Raw genomic sequence first — 15,284 nt, forward strand, 5'->3', positions numbered from 1 at the left:
ATGTTTTTCCAGCCAAATGAATTGCATACTATTAGCAGAGGGCTTGGAGCACTAGGAAAAGCCAGGAGGGAAAGCCCTGTCAAGTGTTAGAGGAGTACATATAATTATCTCTCACTTCAATTAAATGAGGGACACTTCATTAGAAGAGAAGGAAGCCAAAAGGACACCGAGAATAAGAATTAGAGCTGAATGCCATTTACATGACTTTCAGTGATCGTGATGCAATTTGCGTGACAGACCAGAAAGCCTTTCATCAACAGCTAAATAAATCACCCAAACACAGAAGTGTTTACCTGCTTTGCCCAGGGACAGGACATCAATCAGAGAGGGCTTTAACTCTATGAAAAGGTTTTTCTTTTCCCGCAGAAAAAGCACCCAGGAATTCTTTAATGCCTCAGCTAGTGGCCCACAGGCAAATTCCTGGCCCCTGGGAAGTATGCATGCAGTCCCTGAACTTGTCTGACAGAAGCAACGAGTTAAAGCAGAAACAACTAAAGTCCCTTTTTTCAACTACAGATCCCAGAATCCCCCAGTTAGAATGGCTATTCAGAATCCATGGTACAATGGGATTCTTTCAAACCTAGTGCTAAAGTATGCATTATTGGAACTGAGCATACATAGCCACTATTCTGAAAATAAATGGAATTAACATAAGTGAATTAATAACATTTTTCTAGTCATACCAAAGTCTGCTAGCTTTAATTCTCCTCTTTCATTAATTAGTAGATTTTGTGGCTTTAGGTCTCGATGTAGCACTTTTCTTCGGTGGCAGTATGCTAAACCACGCAGAATCTGGTATAAAAATAACTGGAAGAGAAAAAAAGGGAAAAAGAGAACTGAGACTTTCAGATCTGACGTTATATGACTGATTACCTCATTATAATCATTGGGTTAAAACCTCCAGAAGTATATATAAACACAAAGACAAAATCTGCTAAAACCGAAAGCTGTCCCTAGTTCCTGGATATAGTTCAGCAAATGTATCCTTACTGAAAAAAGGAAATCAAATAGATTGTTTTATCAACGTTTACCTCCCTGTCTTTACATTGCCATGAATATTTTACAGCTTCTTGTTACCTTCCGTTGCAGACATCTATTTGAAAATGTAGAAAAATAGCAGGCTGCAGGTTAAGTCAACCACGTGATAAAAAAACAAAATGATGTATCTTTAATCACATTTGCCATACTAGCCCGGTCATGAGAACTTGTATTTAGATGCTATAATAGCCCTAGGACCACTTCCATTATGCTTCCTCCTATCTCTTTCATTTGCCTCCTGAATCCAATCTCCCATATCCTCCACATTTTTTCTCCTTACGTTTTTATATCTGGCTAACAACCTAAAAGCAACAACAACCATCTGCACTGAAACAGAAATGCCTTCATACAGATATTTCTTCAAACAAGAAGCAAGTCAATGCCGCCTTATTATTATTCATCGACTGACTGAGAAATGCACACACAATACCCTGGCATCTTGCCATGCATTTTTGTGCTGAATTCAGTTACTGAACTGCATGGAGAATGGTTTTTGAAATCACAAAGAGCTGATATTTTTTCATGTACACTGGCAAACCATTTTTCAAATGGGCTTTTAAAAATAATTATTTTCCCTGTTCTTTTTATGGCATTGTGCTATCTATTCCCACTGGGCTATCTTGCTTTGCAACAATCCTTCAGTGCATCAGGAATGTCAACCCAGACATCTGGAAAGATCCCCGCCCCCAAAATATATTCTGTATTAATGCTTTTCTATCCCATTGTCTACCCATCATGTGGCATCAAAAGAAGACAAAGGTAAAAATCCATCCAATGATTGCTACCTTTTACATCAAACATTACTCATTTGCAGAGTAGTGTATATATATTATCTGTCACCTCTAAATCTTCACCTTACTCCAAGAAATCCAGAAACTGATTTCAATTCTTAGCCTTTATCCATCCAATAATTAAAACCAATGTGGATACAGATTGGGATTCCAGGAGCCTGCAGTTTGAATCTCTACTCAGCCAAGGAAACCCATTGCATGACCTGAGGCAAGGCACACATTCTCAGCCTTGGAGGAAGGCAACGGCAAATCTTCTTTGAACAATGTTTCCAATAAAACCAGATCACAGCACTCCTATAAGTTGGGACTGACTTGAATACATGTAATGGCAACAAATGAGGTAGACTGATTCTATGATACAGCAAATTGCCCAAGGACATGTAATAGGGAGTTGCAAGATTCTGAATTTAGCTTTCCTACACACAAGCTCAAATATTCTAGCCATGGCATCCACTGCACAAAAGCTTTGTTAGGTTGCCAGAAGCAGCATTTCAATATATGCAAATGAGACACTGAAATAAATTACCAAAGAAATTTGAGCGTGGGTCTCCCAATTCTTTATTTATCACACCAAGAGCATACATTAGCTCGCACTGCTGGATGATGGTGATGGTGATAACAACAACAAACAACAACAAGTTCCCAGAAATTTAAAGCAGCTCATAATGTAAAAGAACCAAACATTTAAAATATATAAAATGGAAACAGTAAAATAGAATTAAGCTATTTACAGAATCAAAAGAATTCAAGATATCAATAAAGAAATAAAAACAATTAAAAAGATAAAAGCCTTAAAAACAGTACAGCATCCCTTAGTCCCTTTGCTCTCTCTTTTTGCAGTTTATTTTTCTGCCAACATTGCTCTAGTCACTATCTCGCTCACTTCATTACCACCAAAACTAAGGGACTGGTTTGGATCTACTCTGTAAAGGAGGATGCTCAGGGGAGGCCTCCTTGCACTCACAAGAAGGGATACAGAGTAATATAGGTGAATAATATTTTAGAAAACCTTAGAAACCTTAGAAAAGAGCTAAATGATAATCTAAGAACCAGGTTTGCACTCTGTGCCCTCTTCAACCATACCACCATCTTGTAGATTTCAGAAAATAGCTATTGTATTTTTGCTGAAGTTCAGGGTGGCTGTTTTTTTTTTCAGATTTTCATATGTATGTTGTAGTATGCATATGAAAGTATTTAAGTGTTTAAATAGTCACTCCTCTCCCTCGCCCAGAAGTAACAGCAGTGGTCTCTAAAGTGTTCTCTGCTGCCTTCACCACAACTGGATAAACCAGTCTACCCACATTCATTAAGAGGTTCATTTATTTTCCTATGGACAAACTCCAGGAGAATCACTACACCAAGTAAAGTGAAAGGCCTCTGAAAAGGACTCAACAGTATTACATTTACACATCAGGCACAAAAGCAGTTGGAACATTTATTAAGGCCAAATCTCATGTGTTCCAGCACATTATATTGCCAGCCACACGTATTCCATGAGCTATTGTTCATCAAACAAGCCACTTCCTCTGTTTCAAAAGTACATAAAATGTTTGGTTTACTGAAAGGCAAGCAATTATGTGCAAAATTATATAACTCAAAATGCTGGCAGTAACATGTACTCCTTATGCCTTCAATTAAGCCAAATTTGTCAACATAAATATTATGTTTTAATAAATTAATTCACTTTATCAAGGAAGAATTATTCTGAAAGGAATAGTCTTAGAAACAGATGCTGGAAAGTCTATGATTATTAGGAAACATCTGAAACGTTGAAAGAAAGTAAAAACACTGGAAATTTGACCTCACCTTTACATTGTGCATACTCATGATGTTCCCACAGTCATCCATATACTGCTTTAGATCTTTGTCCTGACAAAAGAAAAAATAACGGTTATGTGTCTTGCTCATTTAACATAACTTGAGAAATAAGTTGTCCTATTAATCTAATACGAAAAGGAAAAAACGGTTTATGTTTATTGGTTAGATTGCTGTCTGGAATGTTTATTTCTTTAAAACAGGGCTGGAGAAAAGGCAGAAAACTGTGCTTCCTATCCCCTCCACCAAAATATATGTATGTTCCCAAAATGACCCCAAACATTTGGGGACAATTGTCCAGTGGGTAATTTTGTTAAATTATGACAATGGGGTAAAATCTCCAGGTCATTTTAGACCAAGGAAAGATTTTCTTTCCCAAAAGGATTAACTCTGCATATCTGAATCACCACAGCAGGCTGAAACTGAGTTCTTGCTCTACCCTTTTCTTTCTCCCACCTGCTCTGACTGCAAGCGTTGCCAATTATCCAAATCCTATTGCAAACAGCTGACATTTCTTGTCCTCATCACTAACACTGAAGCAGCGGAGACTGTCTTTTGGTAGGTCTTTACTTTGTACTCATTGTGCAAAGATGTGATCAATTGTCCGAAAATTCTCTTAATACAGCATTGCTGTATTTGGGATCATTGTCAGGCATGCCTACCAGACACCAAACCTGAGTAGATTGACCACATAATTCTTTTTTCAGTGCCAGAACAATGCAAGATAGCTCAATCTATAAATAGTATGTTAGTGCTGAAATGACATTGTTCTTTTTTTCTCCTTGAGGCCAGGACAAATTTTATCTCAGCTACCTAACAAACATAATTTTGCAAATAATTAGAATTAGGGGTCATATAATAATTCATAGAATGGGAAAATCAGATCTCATCTAGGGCACAAAACAGTTCTTCTCTCTTTGTCAGAGTGCAAAAAAAATACATTTGTAATAGACAGAATCACAACTTAAATCCATTCCATGTAAATTTTAGAAGGCAAATGAATTCAGTCTAATACATAAAAACAACTATTTATCTGGTAAAGAGACTCTTATTTTCATGACTCACTAAACAACATTCAAGAAATTCTGACAAGAGAAAGACTCCTACATTATCCTCTCTCCCTCCATTCATTCATTCATATCTACTATCACATTATCAAAGGTTTTCTCTGTTCTCGACAAATAAGAATTTATATATTCGAATCAAGATATTTGAGGGCAACTGAAAGAAAGTTGCATACAACTTACCAGATATTCAAAGACCAGAGTTAATGATTTGTCTGTGTGGACAATATCATGTAACGTTACAATATTTGCATGTTTAAGATCTTTCAACAACGACACTGCAAAAGAAAAAAACCCCAGAAGTCAGCATTAAGTCGGGAAAGTGAATGGGAAAATTAAACTGCATATATTTTATTATGTCAAATGGGCAATGGACTAAAAATAGTTCTAACTAGAAAGGTATTTCATTATTTTTACATGCAATTCATTTGACTCATGCAGTACAAAACCAGGAAGAAATATGATGTTCTGTAGCTCAAATCAAGCATCCAGAACAGCTAGTTTTCAGCACATTTTACCCTTGAATGGGAAACTATAAAGGAATAGACCAGAGCCTGAAGTATAAAATGAAATAACTGAATACTAAAGTCAGAACTGTCCATGCCATTGTATTTCTAATGTCTATGTATGGTTGTGAAAGCTGGCTAGTGAAAGAAGCTGATGGGAAGAACAACAACTTATTTGAAATAGAGAAAATCAAGCCTGGACTTTCCCTAGAAACCAACATAGCTAAATTGAGACTGTCATAGTGTTGCTTTGAGTTTTCTGGGTTGTATGGCCATGTTTCAGAAAACTCACAGCAACCCAGTATTCCGGCCATGAAAGCCTTCGATAACACAGAGACTGCCATACTTTGAACATATCATGAGAAGATATGACTCACTAGAAAATACAACAATGTTTTGTAAGACAGAAGGAAGTATAAAAGCGTAAGACTGCTTGCATTTCAGATGAATTGACTCAAACTAAGAGGCCAGTCCTGGGTCTACAAGACTTGAGCTATATCATAGAGCTGCCATAAAGGCGGAGTCCACTTGACAGCACCTAATATCAATAAACTCAACATTATTACCAGAGTTGGTCTATTGACCTATTTATTTATTTATTTATTTATTTATTTATTTACAGCATTTATATTCTGCCCTTCTCACCCCGAAGGGGACTCAGGGCGGATCACATTACACATATAGGCAAACATTCAATGCCTTTTAACATAGAACAAAGACAAAACAAACATAGGCTTCGAGCGGGCCTCGAACTCATGACCTCCTGGTCAGAGTGATTCATTGCAGCTGGTTGCAGCTGGCTTGCTCTCCAGCCTGCTCCACAGCCCGGGCCTTACATGGAAATTATGACAATGGAGTTAAGTTTTAATTGTTACAACATTTTAAAAGGAGACAACAGTTGCTTACCTTCTCTAATGGCTGTGCATGGTGCCCCCTCTTCGTGCTCCAATCTGATTTCTTTTAAAGCTACCAAGTTTTCTGTCAGCTTACTTCTTCCCTTATATACTGTTGCATAGGTGCCCTGGGTATCAAATGGAGAAAGAAACACATGTACTAAAATTATTTCCATGTTTTATCGGATCACAAGTGAAACAATTATGCCAAACTTTTACCAGTCTAACAACAATTACTTAAAAACAAAACAAAAGCAAAAACCAAACAGTTTTAAAAGATGCTATAAAGTGGTCTGATATAAAATAGCATTTTTATTACAGGACTTGAAGATGATTTGCTAATGTACTACATTTCTGTTAGAAAAAAAGAATAGTAATTTCAAAGGTTTGTCTATATTGAAAGTGCATGGTTGTAAAATTGATACATGTATAGAAATCTTAAGCAATCCTATGTTCTGGTTTATAGGAGCTTGGGAAAGTGCATTATACTGAGTACAGCTCACTGGTTATTTTCCTCAGAATTGTTTACATCAAGATTTTAAATCCTTAAGGTTGCTTTTAAAACCAAACTTGATTCAAAGCTTCACAATTATGTCAATTAAATTGTGAACTGTTCAGAAAGTTTCATTTGGGGGCAGTATATACACAGCTAGGTGTATAAATGAATTATTAGTTTCCTTGTTTGCACCAAACAATAAACTGTACACATCCACATTGCATTCAGGTACTTCTAGAAGAAAATCACCTACAAATAGGACAACAAGTCTCATTTCTATTTCATTTTATTCAGCCAGACTATGCACATCCAAATGCAGCCATAAACCATGCTTACAGCTAGCCAGAGTTTAAAGCAGAATTTGAAAGCAGGATTTGTTATTTTAAAACAGGGTTAAGTCAGAATGGCAGGCAACCCTGATGCCAAACAAACACACAAATATTACAAAAGCCAGCAGAGGGAACTAAACCTCTTATCTATACACATAAGAAAAGTGAAAATCTGTATGTGTGCACGTGGCACGGGTGTCTGCTCACATAGACAGCATCCAGCCACCCTCAAACAGGCTAAAGTTCCCAGTGCTGAGGAGCCACCAAGTCACTCTCTCCCAGGACATTGTAGGTTACAGCGAGCACATCCCTGTGTTCCTTTCCCTGTCCATTTGCATGACCCTGCCCACTGCCTCTCCCTTAACCCTTTCCTACACTTTCCTATGGCACATAGCAAACAGAAGAACTGATCACCAACTGAACATACTAAAGAGAGGGGTTTGGGGAGAATTCACCATGATTTATAGGAGTTTGTAGGGATTGGGATTTATAGTTCACCTGCAATCTAAGAGTACTCTGAATCCCATCAATGATGGGCCTGGAACTAACTTGGCACATAGACCCAACATGGCCAACTTTGCATACTGCTGGGGTTTGGGGGTGACTGACCTTGACATTCAGGAGTTACAGTTCACCTGTATTCAGAGAACACTGAACCCATCTGATGATGATCTGGAGCAAATTTGGCACACAGATTCTACATTGCCAACTGGAAATACTGGTGGACTTTGGAGGTGATTCACCTTTATCTCTGGGAGTTATAGTTAACCTGTATTCTGTGAGCCTTCTGAACCTCACCAATGACAGACCTGGACCAAACTCGGCACACAGACCCAACGCAGCCAACTTAGCATACTTAGCAACTCTGACCTTGGCATCAGAGAGTTATAGCTCATCCGTATTCAGAGAACACTGAACCCAGCAGATGATGGATCTCGACCAAATGGCACACAGACCCAACATGGCCAACTGTGAATACTGGCGGGGTTGGGGGAGGATGGAATCAAGATTTTTGGGAATTGTAGTTCTCCCACAGTCTTATGCATTTCCTAATGGGAGCATTCATAAAAAAAAAGCAAAGTCTGAGTTCTTTTCTAAGACATAGCGTAACATCTGACCAAACTGATATTACCTAACACCCAAAAACAAACAAGGCCCTTTTCAAATAACCCGAGCACCATCAGCAGAACCAGCCATAGGATTGTTTTGCTACAGCGAAGATTGGAAGTTTTACCAGTGCATCATCCCTGCCTACAAGATCTCATTTTTTATCATGACTCATGTTATGCCAGAACAGGAAAAAGAAATACACACTTTTTTCTATGCTTGAAAAAAAAATCTCCAGATAAAAATTATTTTATTTTTAAAATATTACTCCCATGCAAAGAACTCAAAATCTTATTTCTCAAGTGGACAAGCTGCACTAGATCATTCACATCTTAAATCACAACATTGCATATAATGGTGTATATGCCAAAGAATATACCTATTCTTATAAGAAGGCAATATTTTGTAGAGCAATATTCGCCTAGAACAGTGTCTGTGATGTATAAACCGTTGTTTAATATTTGAATATACAGAACATGCCCCCCAATCTAGATGACTCAACTAAAAAAAAGCAGCTTTTGATCATGCTTCCATGTGTTAACAAATAGACATCACTATAACCATGGCTAAAAAGGACAAAAAATGTATGCACCAATTATCCAGAGACATCCTGGTATTGGCAAGCAATAAGCTTTCATTAGTTTTCTAATCCATCCAATCCCTTTAAAGATATTAACAAAACATACTTAATATAATTTTAGTCTCAGACCTTGCTACCCTGAATAACCTTGCCCAAGTTATTGCTTTAACGTTTCAATCGGAAAATGTTAACTTATTGATAGAAAAATAGTACACATACCTCACCAAGCTTTTCCAATTTGATGTAGGTTTCCATCTTTCCAAATCCAATTTCAGACTGCAAATAAAGAGGAAATTCACTTAAGGATTTTGTGATATGCGAGATATTTGCAAAAAAAAGATAGTCTGCTTATATTTCCATAGGTACAGAAACAAATCTGGAAATGCAGAAACAGATTTTTGATACTGCAAGAGAGGCATGAAATGTTACTTATAACTATAACAAAACCTGTGGCCCACAAAAGTAATTTCTCCAAGTGCAAAAGAATTCTAGAGAATAGAAAAGAGGAATGCCACCTTGTTCAAGCAGTCTCATTACACTACTCTTAATCCAAGCCTCCATTTCCATGATGTTAGAACTAGAGATGCATATGCCTAGGGGCATATACCCCCAACCCAGTCCTATAGTCTGTTTTTTGCACAAGTCCATACCCAGCCCTCTCTCATTCTGATCATGCCCATCATATTCCTGGTTACTGGTTTTTGATGTTTGCTTGTGATACATTTTAATGATGTTTTTATACCCTGCTGTTTTTAATGGTCTAATTAGATTGTTATATGTTTATTATGTTTTTAACTATGTTTTAGTTGGCAAACTATGTTGTTTGCTCTGGGCTTGGTCCTGCATGTAAGCTGCCCCGAGTCCCTTTGGGGAGATGGTGGCAGGGTATAAAAATAAAGTTATTACTTGTTAGTCAATTTATATGTGTTTTAATTGCTTATATATTTAGATTGTTTATATTTTGATGAGATGTGTTTTATTGTTCACCTGCGCGGAACTGAATTTTTGCCTGATTAGTAAGCTGCCTTGAGTCCCCTCCGGGATAAAAATGAAGTACAGGTAAATAAATAAATAAATAAATAAATAATTATTATTATGGGAAAGGAGTAAATGTGTTTTCACTGAAGTCTACCCCCTAAAAAAAATGGGGGGAGGGGAGAAAGGAATATTTTCTTTTAGAAAATACACACACATACATTATTTGTTTATTTTAAAACTAGATAGCTGGCAGTTTAATATAAATCTATGTACAAGGTCTTATCTTTAATGAATTATTTCCTGAATATACAGGTACCTGTAATATGCTAAATATACTATTTATATGACAAGTTATATATCATTAGTTTTATGTTCCTAAAGTAACATAATGATTTTCAATCTGTAAGAGTTAAAATGCAGCATTTCCCCCCAAGATAAAAACAACCCCCAAACTTCAAAATTTGTATAAACGTTATCACTCTAATAAACAAATATGAACTCATGTATCTTCAACCATTTTGATACTGCTTCTCTTGTGTGTCAGCTGCTACATCCCGGAGTTACACAAAACAAAAAAGCTGTGTTGGCTCAAAACATTATTACTGCCTTGGGTATCTCTTTATGTATTATTTATTATTATTAAAGAACTGTAGCTTCTTTACCACTTCTTCACATTTTATATCAGCCAGACACACACACAGTACAGTTATTTGAAAGAAGAACCACCACTTTATTTGAGTCTTTCCAGAATTCTCTATCTGCAAAATACAGTTTTATCAGTACTTATGTTTCTAGCAGAAATCAGTGTACAATCCTAAGAGATACATGATTGATACAGGTAGAGCGCTTTACTTTTAGAAAGCAAGCTTAAGATAATATGAAATACGATGAAGATTACACAGTGTGTAGATTTTTAGTGTGCCCCACTTGCTGCATCAAAGGATGGGATAAGAGGAAAATAAATACCTTCTGATGCAAAACAAGATTTAAGTCAATACTTGGAATTTCATAAGAATGAAAGAGAATAAGAACATAATAAGCACCCTGTAGGACCAAGCTTTCCAAGTATTTCATGTTGGTGACATACTTTTTAGACATGCATCATTTTAAGGCACAGTAATTCAGTCTTACTAGCAAACCGGAGGTTGAACGTCAACCCCCTGTAAGAGATACAAACACAGGCGAAATGTAATTAACGAAATGTATGGAAACACAACATATCTCACCAAAATTTTTCATTTATATTTTTAAAATATATGATTTATTGCTTATTTCACATAGACTCAGAGGTTTTTCATTACGTTTGTGCCGACACATGAATATGTAGTGACATACAATTTGGAAAGCTCTGTTGAAGGGACATATCAAAGGCTTCCCAATCTATTACTGTGTTTGAACAATAGGACTAGATGCTATGGGAAGAGCACAAGTGCCAAATAACGGCACCACTGTTCTGCCTGTTCCATCGTTTTAGGGCCTGTATCTGAAGAGACCTTTCATCTGGCCCTACCAATGACATTTCTATTAATGAAGGGATACTGAGAAGAGTTGTTCAGCACTGAAACCATTTTAACTGTCAAGGCTCTATGATATTGAAAGGGACAATGGCAGCCCACCAACATTGGGAGAGAGTTGCTGGTTCACTATCCCTTCCATGGGGAATGGACTCCACTTTCATTCCAAGAAATTTAATATTTACACAAAATTTAAAATGGGGCTTCCACCAGCACTGGAGACTTTGCACATACAGAACATCATTAGTAAACACGTCTCACTTTTCCCCCTCCAATTTCTTTTGGAATCCAGTTGCCCATAGTACCAGATTAGTAAAAATGATTTTATAAGCATGGCATGATTAAAATGTAAGGCATACTCTCTTTGAAAAATGACTGATTGACTAGGTGTGCCAAGATGACGCATTATTGCAAACACAATACCACACTTGTCAGTATATCTAAACTGGGTGAATACTTTCTCTATTAAGCTATAATTTCAGTGTCAAAGTATTCATAAGTAGTCAATCAGTGCCGCAGAATAACTGATATTAAGCTTTGTGAAAAAATCTCAACTCTTTCTTCTAAACAAGGTTTGCAGTACATCTGTGTTATTTTCTAGCAGTCTTGAAGGCCATGTGCCCAAGCACTGATCGCCTTTTGATAGAACAAAATGGCTCTGAAGAAAAGCACCGCAGACCGGCAGAACAGAAGGATAGTGATCTGATGGTTGTGTTTAGGCTGGCAAGCAGTATGGGTACTCCTGCCAGCCCAAACAAAGCCATCAGATCATTGTTTATAAAGTGTATCAAGTCCTTTAAAATGTGGATTGGAGGAGGGATACAGAAGATGAACTCTGTATGGGTTGGTCCATGTTCAATCTAATTATATTCATTAGAAGGTGCTACTTTTCCTACTGTAGCCCTTCAAAACAAATTCCTAGAAAAGATGATTAGGTATAACCTACCCAAAAGCACATTATTCAAGGTTTATTTATGTGTGCCAATACAAGAGCAAATTGGATATCCTATCAAATCAAACAAATGTTTTGCCACAGAAAGGACCTTAACGGAATCCTCAAGATACTGGTTTTGCTTGTAAATATCATTCCTACAGTTGTAATCAGATTTATTTACTTTCTGATCTTTTTTAGTCCAAGGCAGCTCACAAGAACGATTTGAAAGTTACCATCTGGAATTCAACAGCAATAATCAAACACATGTTTTATCCCCCAGCACAAAGACACAAATCAGCAATAAAAAACATTCCTCCTTTGCCTAACTTTTTAACAGACTGACTTTAAATGGATCACTTGTGTAATTAAATGCATTTAATTGAACACATTGCAGCTGACACAGTGCAACAGTTCCATTCAGATCTATTCACAATTCTCATGATGCCCTTTTATGTTAATGATAAAATTTCAAGTATACTGTATGTTGCGGATAACGTTTTGATTAAACAAGAGGCACCTAACACTGCTAAAAGAAAACACTTCATCTCTTGTTTCTTATACATTTAATCAAATAAGAAATAATAATATTCTTCCTGTTGCAACATAAAATGGCCAATATGCCTTCTAAACATGAAAACCAGTAAAAACCTATGGCCAATATGCATCCCAAACATGAAAATTAAACTAGAAATCTAAGATACAATGTTTGAGCATGAGAAGGAAAATGTGGTCTTAAACATTACATGGAAAAGCTGGCTAGGGCACGCACACTAGAGTTAAATTGTTTCTTTTAGCAAACCATTAGTGAATGTCATATGTATATGTGTTTTTAAAAACTCACAATGCTTGCGGGATAGCCCAGACACATATACAAAGATATACATGCAATGGTTCCACTTAACAGATCACCTGCTTGGAAAAGTCAGGGAAATACCATTGAGGAAGTGGACAGTGATGCACAAAACCATGTTATAATAAATCTGTTAATCTTTAAAAGAATTATATTTTAGCTATAACAGACCAATATTAGCACTCCTTTGGAAACCAGTGCACTCATATATTGTGCCTGCTGTTCAGAGCTGCCTAAACTATCAGTTAGCTTTGGATGCAAATCACAAAGAGCCATTGTTACATTGCAGAGCTTATACATAGGGACCACCAAACGCAGCACCCAAACAAGAGTCAAAGAACATGAAAGGCACTGCAGACTAATTCAACCAGAGAAATCAGCCATAGCAGATCACTTGATGAACCAGCCTGGACACAGTATATTATTTGAGAACACAGAAATGCTGGACCACTCCAACAACTATCATGTCAGACTACACAGAGAAGCCATTGAAATCCACAAGCATGTGGACAACTTCAACAGAAAGGACGAAACCATGAAATGAACAAAATCTGGCTACCAATATTAAAAAAACTCTAAAATAAAAACAGGAGATGGGAACCAACACACTGAGGGCAGAGGAGCCCCAAGGACGGCTAATGACTGAACAAAGGATGCCCCACAGGCAAGAGACAAAACCTTTCCAATGCTAATTAGGGTGATTAACTGAAACATTAATGCTGGATTCCCAGTGACAAAGGACTCTTGCCACACCCTCTCCACAGATATATATATTTTCCTTTCCTTGCCTAGTTTATCCATACCTCACAACCTCTGAGGATGCCTGCCATAGATGTGGGCGAAACGTCAGGAGAGAATACTTCTGGAACATGGCCACACAGCCCGAAAGACATACAACAACCCAATGTTTTGTGGCATTAGCAGTCAAACACTAATGTGATGGCTAGAATTTGACCTTTGCTGGTATGACCCATTAACCAAATTTTAATCTCAGATTAGATTTGCATTAAGAGATTTGCATTTTATCAGATCTTTTAGTATTATGACACAAATGCTATGAGTAGAATATCGCCTTTACTATTACATAAAGACAGACTGCTAGTGGTGTTTCAATTTGTATATTTTAAAATGTTTTCATACATTACACATACATTATGAACGGGGCATTTAATAATTTATATTTCTTGGAGACACAAGAGAAACTTGAGAACGAAGTGCTGTGGATGAGATCATGGCTGAAGCCTGGTCGCAGGAAACACTGGGAACTGACAAAGCCTTGGCATCCTGAGAGAAAAGAAGTGTATACAAATAGGGAGAGACAAAGAATGATGGTGGCAATGTGTTATTTACAGAACTTCCCTGATCTGACTTCCATCTAATCCAGTTTTACTGAATATTATCCCTTTCTAGGTGTATTAGCTGCAGCTTTTACAGTCTTCTAAGAACAGAGCTAGCTGGTAGATTTTGCAAACTGCAGACCAATGTATCTGAAGGGCATCAGGATGGGGAACGCTGGCCTAGTCCAATAGGAGCCAGGCAGATGCCCCTGGCAAACTTGTAAGGGTGATGGGAAGTCAACAGCTTTCCCCTGATGTCAGTCCCCAGCATGCGCTACTTGGAGGCAAATTGCTTCTGAACATGGAGATTACATTTAGCTATCATAACTAAGAACCATTCTCAGCTGTCCTTCATAACTTCGGTTCTATCGATTGCATCTCTGGACAATGAAGCCCATAAGTTGTTCATGTGTTGTGTAACGTACCTCTTTCTATTAGTCTTTAATTTAAAGCAAGAGTAATAATAAATTAGCACAAATTTGACATCCAAGCTGACTATATTATTTAAAAAACAGCAGGGCAAGATTTCAGTCTTACAGAACATCTTGTAATTGAAAAGCATTTCAAAGGGAGGCTATAATGTTAAACTAAAGAATTATAATTATTAAGAGGTTCAATTCTATCACCCATGGCTTTAATCTGAACAAAGCTTCGTTTAAAAAAAAAATCACACAGCATGTGATAATTATCACATCAATGCTAGGGATTTTACATTATAACCCCAACAACCATTATCTGAATGGACATTGTGTGTGTCTCTGAGTGTGTATGCATACATATACCTGTACCTCAGCATAATACATCATGCCTTCAAGAAAAACTTCAGTCTATGAAAGCGCTATGATTTTAAAGCCTACACTTTGTTGTTTTGGCACCATTGAGTGGCCATGAGGGTTTAGGATAAGAGCAGCAATATGCTCTCAGGAGACACACACAACACTGAATCTAACTGTTCAACAAAAGAAAACTGAAATGAAGCCAGTCAAGATTCATTGGAAACCTGTGCCTCAAAACCACGATTAAATCACGCAGAAGACATTTGCTGAAACAGG

At 37.1% G+C, this 15,284-nt stretch overlaps 1 protein-coding gene across 2 annotated transcripts in view; it reads right to left on the reverse strand.

Annotated features, from left to right (window-relative positions):
- cdk17 (cyclin dependent kinase 17) overlaps nucleotides 1-15,284 on the reverse strand; it is a 94,285-nt gene that overhangs the window by 10,533 nt on the left and 68,468 nt on the right. For both annotated transcript variants that reach the window (XM_008110838.3, XM_062982827.1), the window contains exons 6-10: nucleotides 8,839-8,895; nucleotides 6,121-6,235; nucleotides 4,892-4,986; nucleotides 3,636-3,698; nucleotides 684-807 (exon numbers count right to left, since the gene is read on the reverse strand). In XM_008110838.3, coding sequence (XP_008109045.1) covers nucleotides 684-807; nucleotides 3,636-3,698; nucleotides 4,892-4,986; nucleotides 6,121-6,235; nucleotides 8,839-8,895 — 454 coding nt within the window. The remainder of the gene's footprint in view (nucleotides 1-683; nucleotides 808-3,635; nucleotides 3,699-4,891; nucleotides 4,987-6,120; nucleotides 6,236-8,838; nucleotides 8,896-15,284) is intronic.

The sequence above is a fragment of the Anolis carolinensis genome, chromosome 5 (assembly GCF_035594765.1).
Source record: "Anolis carolinensis isolate JA03-04 chromosome 5, rAnoCar3.1.pri, whole genome shotgun sequence".
NCBI lineage: Eukaryota > Metazoa > Chordata > Lepidosauria > Squamata > Dactyloidae > Anolis > Anolis carolinensis.